At 37.5% G+C, this 8,093-nt stretch overlaps 1 protein-coding gene across 1 annotated transcript; it reads left to right on the top strand.

Annotated features, from left to right (window-relative positions):
• The first annotated feature begins 2,418 nt into the window (after positions 1-2,418).
• On the top strand, positions 2,419-3,141 carry LOC116161599 (actin-related protein 2/3 complex subunit 4). The gene has a single exon (XM_031474998.1). It carries the CDS (start codon positions 2,513-2,515, stop codon positions 3,017-3,019), a length of 507 nt encoding a protein of 168 aa, XP_031330858.1. The 5' UTR covers positions 2,419-2,512; the 3' UTR covers positions 3,020-3,141.
• The last annotated feature ends 4,952 nt before the right edge of the window (positions 3,142-8,093 follow it).

Here is an 8,093-nt window from a genome sequence, read left to right as displayed (position 1 = left end):
TGGCACTGCGCATGCGCAAAACCAAATTTTGAAATTGGCGTTTGATTTTCCTTTATCCCAAGTGCCTATGTATCAAATTTCGTTTAAATTTTTCCATAAATAAAAAAGTTGGCACTGCGCATGCGCAAAACCAAATTTTGAAATTGGCAGTTGATTTTCCTTTATTCCAAGTGCCTATGTATCAAATTTCATTCAATTATAAGTAAAAAATTTTGCAATTCGGTTTATAAATGGTCGAGATGCGATAAGGGCACTGTGAATTTTGAATCGATTCGATTCAACTTTTGGCATTGCGTATTATATGGCTAAAGCTATGCCCATATTGAATTTCATGCAATTCAGTTCATAACTAACGGAGATGTAAAAGCGATCGAACATTTCTAAACAAAGTTATCGTTCACACGGACAGATAGATGGACAGACAGACAAAGGAACAGACGGACAGACCAACCGGCAGGCGACAGATAGCAATGCAAAATTATAAACGATCTCTAGGATCGTTAATAAACGGCAAAAGTGTAAAATTATGGAAAATGTAAAAAACGGGTTTTTGTTTTTTTTTACAATAACTTTTTTTGTAAGCGGTACAGAAAAAATTCCTTCCTTGGTACAAGACTCGACACCATAACGAACCAAATGGCGAAAAAAGTAGAACAATAGCTCTTAAGATAAAGAACTAGTAGCGTCGCAAAACGAGCGGACGGACGGACGGACAGCCGGACGGACGGACAAAGTGGCCACAATAGCGCATTTTTTTTTATTTTTGTGGAAATGCGCTAAAAATATGGAACACAAAAAAAACATGGCGAGTTACTTCCAAACAGCGTAAGATGTTTAATCTGTGGACCGTCCAATTGCGGTAAAACGAATACCATGCTCAGTCTTATTGGTCTACGCTTCAAACACGTGTACATCTATTCCAAATCGTTCAATAAGGAGAAATATGGGCTCCTGGGTGAAATTCTTCAACCGATGAAGGATATTGGGTTCTTCACATTTAGCCAGAACGCAGAATATAATGGCGTAATAGTATAATTCGTATTTTGATCAATTATTTTAATAGTCAATATTATCGAATGAGCAATGGTGAAACGGTTACCATAATGTAAACCTTTATTTAGCCTTTACTGGTTTCCTTGATTGTCATTTTGTTAATGTAAGGCTCAATAAACTATTATTATAATGTATATGATAATTTGTTGCAATTTATTGATATAATAAAGCATGATATAAAAGCAAGTTGCAAAACAAAGAAGTGGTTGGGGTACAATCAGGTATCGAAACAAGATAGCTGTGCAACAGGTGACTCACCTTTGGTGCAATAAAACACTTCTGTTAAAAGCAAGATGGAAAATTCCATGGCTTTGCTGGTGAAATCAAACTAACCACATAGACTCTAAACCGAAGAGTTTTTGTTAGCAGGATCTCACCCCCGAAATAGGTAACTTGCCCTTCGTTCAGAGAATTCAAGCCTACAGTTGAGAGTCGAGGTCAGTCCCGGCATTAGGCGTCGTAACTAATGTAGCAACAGTTATTTGGCACTCCTGTGACGATGAAAACTGTCTAAGAACAGTGTGAAAGAGCTCTCGACGTTCAGATGCAGGTCACCTAGATCCTTGGGCCTTTAGGAATCCAATTCTTTAAGAGGTTTCATGAATCTTTAAGAGCATTTAAGTTTATAAGGGACGCTTAAGTTGTGTCCAAGTGGTTACGAGAACTCTCCTAAATTGCTTTAGAGCTGTATTCATTGTGGATTTCAAGAAAATCACAACAGAGTGTGAGAGATAATGATTCGCCAATGGCAATGATTTAAGGTTTAATATTCAAAATTCATTTACCAAAAGATGATTGAAAATAATACAAGATGGGAGAGGGTGGCGCCATTTAAGACCCTGGTGGAATCTCGACGAACTAAAAAGCGACGGTGGCGCCATTTAAGCCCCTGGTGGAATCTCGATGAACTAAAAAGCGACGGTGGCGCCATTTAAGACCCTGGTGGAATCTCGACGAACTAAAAAGCGACGGTGGCGCCATTTAAGCCCCTGGTGGAATCTTGATGAACTAAAAAGCGACGGTGGCGCCATTTAAGCCCCTGGTGGAATCTCGACGAACTAAAAAGCGACGGTGGCGCCATTTAAGCTCCTGGTGGAATTTCGACGAACTAAAAAGCGACGGTGAGTTTCATTCAGGATCTTTAATTCAATATAAGATAATTCAAGACGATTCAGTAACGCAAAATTCAAGATGCATAATTAAGGAGGTGTTATTCAAAATGGAAGAAGACTGAACTGTTATTTGATGCTCCGGGATTTCGTAATGATATAATTGCGATGTTGTGGAAACACCCTGTAGACCATCTCATCTGTGGCTCATGACACGGCAATCTCCAGTGATGCGTCCGCGTCAATATGACAGCGCTGTCAATTTTAGATAGGGCGTCGATCGTTGACTGGAGTCGAGGTGTGGTTATCCTTTTCGATTTTAGGTAGAAAATTAAATTAAAAGTACAAAAATGTCGGCGACATTAAGGCCGTACCTGACCGCCGTACGGCACACGTTAACCGCCGCGATGTGCCTCGACAACTTCTCGTCGCAGGTCGTCGAGCGGCACAACAAGCCGGAAGTTGAGGTTAGATCGAGCAAGGAGCTCCTCCTGACGCCCGTCGTCATCTCCCGAAACGAAAAGGAGAAGGTCTTCATCGAGGCCTCCGTCAATTCCGTACGAATCAGTATTGCCGTCAAGCAGGCGGACGAGATCGAGAAGATACTCTGCAAGAAGTTCATGCGATTCATGATGATGCGGGCGGAGAACTTCATCGTGTTGAGGAGGAAACCGGTCGAGGGCTACGATATTAGCTTTCTCATTACCAATTTTCACACGGAGCAGATGTACAAACATAAACTCGTCGATTTCGTGATACACTTCATGGAGGAGATCGATAAGGAGATTTCCGAAATGAAACTCGCCGTTAACGCGAGGGCGAGAATAGTGTCCGAGGAGTTTTTGAAACGTTTTTAGCTTTCTCGTGTTTTTATTGTATTATGCTTGTAAATAATTAGGTATAAGATTATTCTGCTTGTTTTATATGAGATTTATATATAATTTATTATCGGTATCGTAATAAATATACACAAAAAATGTTTGCTTTTTTGTACTGTTTGTTGTTAAATTTTTTGTTTGTTTATTCCCATTATATATGTACTTGAATTTCTCTAATTTTCCAAGAGTCTGTCATATTCAACAAGGGAACATTGTTACATGAGGAACAAGGTTTCCCTGTTGAATATGGTGTGCAGTCTTGATTGTTATAACTTAAAAGACCTAAAGTTTTTTATGTTGTAATGATTTCACCTTTTTTAAAACAAATTGGCAATCTCTCTGTTTGATTGTTTATGAGAGACTCAATAAGGATTGACTTTTGTATGGTCATGGATTAGCATACGTTTATTGCATAGTTTTTTTTCCAACTGTATATGGTACTGTTTTATACGTGCATGTAGTTCTGTACCATATATGATATGGGGCACACAAATGGTTCAATGTGTTACCTATATATGTATATGCAAATGTGAAAGGGTACCAAATTTTTCACACTTCTTTCCATCCTTCCTGTCAATATTCTACATCTCATATTGATTAGTAGATGCAAAATATGTCCAATGTACGTTACTTTTTCACTATCGTGTACTTCTTATGTGCGTACAGTGTATATAATCATGTACAATTTACGTACAGTAGGTACATACTTTGGACGTAAATAGTGCGTATACACTATAGGTACAGTGTTGTGACAAATGGACTTAATATGTACGTCCATATAAAGTACATCGTACGTGTGTACATTTGTTAAGTCTTCCTATTCCTTTACCTCTTCTTCATATTTCATTCACACCTCTTTGCGATCTTTACAAGCTAAATCCTGCACCATTTCTTTCAGGTTTCTTTCAACGTTTTATTCACGCACTTTACCTCACCATTTCAGTTCCAAGATTGGGCTACTAGTTCAAAAGTTACAGCCCTTTGAATTTTGTTTCGAAATTGGTCTATATAACTTTTGATTGAGAAGTCTGATCGAAAAAGTACGAATTGTTTTGGATTCTACGCACCAAAATTAATAAGAAAAAGTGTTTTCGCGAGAAATTTTGGTGCAGTCGATTATTGGTAAAAAAGGAAGGTTATACGCTGCCTTTTTTTGAGCCCCGAAAAAAAATTGTCTCAGATCGATCCGGAAAAAAAAAATTTCTTATAGAATGTGCCCTGTAGAATCCATACTTTCAAACAGTTCCAAGATTGGGCTACTAGTTCAAAAGTTACAGCTCTCTACATTTTTTTTCGAAATTGGTTTCTAGTCTATAACCTTTGATTGAGAAGTCTGATCGAAAAAGTATGAATTGTTTTGGATTCTACGCACCAAAAATAATAAGAAAAAGTGTTTTCCCGAGAAATTTTGGTGCAGTCGATTTTTGGTAAAAAAGGTTATACACTGCCTTTTTTTGAGACCCAAAAAAAAATTGTCTGTGATCGATCCGGAAAAACAATGTTCTTATAGAATGTGGCCTGTAGAATCCATAATTTCAAACAGTTCCAAAATTGGGCTACTCTTTCAAAAGTTACAGCCCTTTGAATTTTTTTTCCAAATTGGTTTCTAGTCTATAACTTTAGATTGAGAAGTCTGATCGAAAAAGTACGAATTGTTTTGGATTCTACGCACCAAAATAAATAAGAAAAAGTGTTTTCCCGAGAAATTTTGGTGCAGTCGATTTTTGGTAAAAAAGGAAGGTTATACACTGCCTTTTTTTGAGCCCGAAAAAAAATTGTCTCAGATCGACCCGGAAAAAAATTTTCTTATAGAATGTGGCCTGTAGAATCCATAATTTCAAACAGTTCCAAGATTGGGCTACTAGTTCAAAAGTTACAGCCCTTTGAATTTTTTTTCGAAATTGGTTTCTAGTCTATAACTTTTGATTGAGAGGTTTAACCGAAAAAGTACGATTTGTTTTGGATTCTACGCACCAAAATTAATAAGAAATGTGTTTTCCCGAGAAATTTTGGTGCAGTCAATTTTTTGTAAAAAAGGAAGGTTATACATTGCCTTTTTTTGAGCCCCGAAAAAAAATTGTCTCTGATCGATCCAGAAAAATAAAATTTCTTATAGAATGTGGCCTGTAGAATCCATACTTTCAAACAATTCCAAGATTGGGTTACTAGTTCAAAAGTTACAGCCCTTTGAATTTTCCTTCGAAATTGGTTTCTAGTCTATAACTTTTGATTGAGAAGTCTGATCGAAAAAGTACGAATTGTTTTGGATTCTACGCACCAAAATTAATAAGAAAAAGTGTTTTCCCGAGAAATTTTGGTGCAGTCGATTTTTGGTAAAAAAGGAAGGTTATACACTGCCTTTTTTTGAGCCCCGAAAAAAAAATTGTCTCAGATCGACCCGGAAAAAAATTTTCTTATAGAATGTGGCCTGTAGAATCCATAATTTCAAACAGTTCCAAGATTGGGCTACTAGTTCAAAAGTTACAGCCCTTTGAATTTTCTTTCGAAATTGGTTTCTAGTCTATAACTTTTGATTGAGAAGTCTGATCGAAAAAGTACGAATTGTTTTGGATTCTACGCACCAAAATTAATAAGAAAAAGTGTTTTCCCGAGAAATTTTGGTGCAGTCGATTTTTGTAAAAAAGGAAGGTTATACACTGCCTTTTTTTGAGCCCCGAAAAAAAAATTGTCTCAGATCGATACCCGGAAAAAAATTTTTCTTATAGAATGTGGCCTGTAGAATCCATAATTTCAAACAATTCCAAGATTGGGCTACTAGTTCAAAAGTTACAGCCCTTTGAATTTTCTTTCGAAATTGGTTTCTAGTCTATAACTTTTGATTGAGAAGTCTGATCGAAAAAGTACGAATTGTTTTGGATTCTACGCACCAAAATTAATAAGAAAAAGTGTTTTCCCGAGAAATTTTGGTGCAGTCGATTTTTGGTAAAAAAGAAGGTTATACACTGCCTTTTTTTGAGCCGCGAAAAAAAAATTGTCTCAGATCGATCCGGAAAAAAAATTTTCTTATAGAATGTGGCCTGTAGAATCCATAATTTCAAACAGTTCCAAGATTGGGCTACTAGTTCAAAAGTTACAGCCCTTTGAATTTTTTTTCGAAATTGGTTTCTAGTCTATAACTTTTGATTGAGAAGTCTGATCGAAAAAGTACGAATTGTTTTGGATTCTACGCACCAAAATTAATAAGAAAAAGTGTTTTCCCGAGAAATTTTGGTGCAGTCGATTTTTGGTAAAAAAGGAAGGTTATACACTGCCTTTTTTTGAGCCCCGAAAAAAAAATTGTCTCAGATCGACCCGGAAAAAAAAATTTTCTTATAGAATGTGGCCTGTAGAATCCATAATTTCAAACAGTTCCAAGATTGGGCTATTAGTTCAAAAGTTACAGCCCTTTGAATTTTTTTTCGAAATTGGTTTCTAGTCTATAACTTTTGATTGAGAAGTCTAATCGAAAATGTATGAATTGTTTTGGATTCTACGCACCAAAATAAATAAGAAAAAGTGTTTTCCCGGGAAATTTTGGAGTAGTCGATTTTTGGTAAAAAAAAAAAAAGGAAGGTTAAGTATTCAAATATTATGCGAAGTATTCGAATACTAAATATTTGTGAAAGTATTTGAGTTACAAATACAAATACTGCTTCCATAAAAGTATTTAATTACAAAGTATTAGAATACTAAAAAGTATTTACAAAATCGAATACTGCCCAGCTCTGACTGCGTCTATGAATGGCGAGCGAGCCGAAGGCGAGTTCGGCATCAATTCGGCTCACTCCTCCCATATGGGAAGCCTGATTTATGCCGAACTCGCCTTCGGGCCGCTCGCTATTTGTACAGTGACTTTCGTTAAATGGCAAAAAATTCCAGCAGCCAAAATTTGTCAATTTAACACTGCGTCTACGAATGCCGAGCGAGCCGAAGGCGAGTTCGGCATCAATTCGGCTTACCCCCCCCCCCCCCCCATTTGGTAGTAATAGTGCATAATTTTTGCATGCGGACGTATAGAACATCTCATTGCAAAAATTCCCTATCAGAAAATGGGCATGATTTTGGTAGTTGGGTCCGGGGATCTGGAGGGGAAGTGAAGAAACTGATTTGTATTTTTGTGTAAATAAATTAATGTTAAAAATTTGGAGCACAAAAAAACGCATGGCGAGTTACTTCCAAACAGCGTAAGATGTTTAATCTGTGAACCGTCGAATTGCGGTAAAACGAATACCATGCTCAGTCTTATAACTGATCCCAATGGTCTACGCTGCAAATACGTGTACGTCTATTTCAAATCGTTGAATCCTGGGTGAAATTTTTCAACTGATGAAGGCATGATTTATGCCGAACTCGCCTTCGACACGCTTTTCGTTATTATATACCAAATCCTAACAAAAGGATGTGGTCATGTAAGACCTCGCCTACGAATATGCCGAGGGAGCCGAAGGATCGGCCGAATGTTCGGCGTAAATTCGGTGCCCAGTTTTTTTAAGCGTATATTTTAAGAATTAAAAAACATGTTTCCGTTTTGTCCACCCGGATTCGCTTTTACGATTTTGAAGAACTATACTTCTAGGGGAAATGAGGAATAGTCCTGGAGTCCTGGAGTTTTGGGGGGGGGGGGATGGCAATCCCATTTGGTTATATTAGCCCCCCCCCTCCCCATCATGTATTATTCTTGATATGCTGTTTTTGAAAGTGAATAGGGCATAACTTTTGCATTCGACAACCAATTGATACACATGCCTATTAGTGGTTACAGTTAAAACTTTTGAAAATTGGGGGGAGGGGGCGGAGGGAAACACACGTTCTACTCTTCATAGTATTCTAATTAACGGTCTCATCGAAACGAATTGGTTTCTACAAACTATGACTTTCATGCGCGACTCCTTTCGAGATATGTAGGTAAGGGGGTGGAGGGGGGGGGGGGGTTCGATTTTACCTTTCACGGTACTCTAATGAAAGGTCTCAACGAATGGAATCAATTTCTACCAATCATATTTCGCCCCTAGGAATTAGGCCAAAACTGTAGATGAAGACGGACAAAAATTGA

This window comes from Photinus pyralis, unplaced genomic scaffold (genome assembly GCF_008802855.1).
Source record: "Photinus pyralis isolate 1611_PpyrPB1 unplaced genomic scaffold, Ppyr1.3 Ppyr1.4_LG10, whole genome shotgun sequence".
NCBI classification, from domain to species: Eukaryota; Metazoa; Arthropoda; class Insecta; order Coleoptera; family Lampyridae; genus Photinus; species Photinus pyralis.
The sequence above is the reverse complement of the archived record's forward strand: the minus strand, read 5'-3'. Positions and strand labels throughout refer to the sequence as shown.

Bases quoted from the DNA above. Each gene is read 5' to 3' on its own strand.
- LOC116161599 (XM_031474998.1), top strand. From the start codon at position 2,513: ATGTCGGCGACATTAAGGCCGTACCTGACCGCCGTACGGCACACGTTA.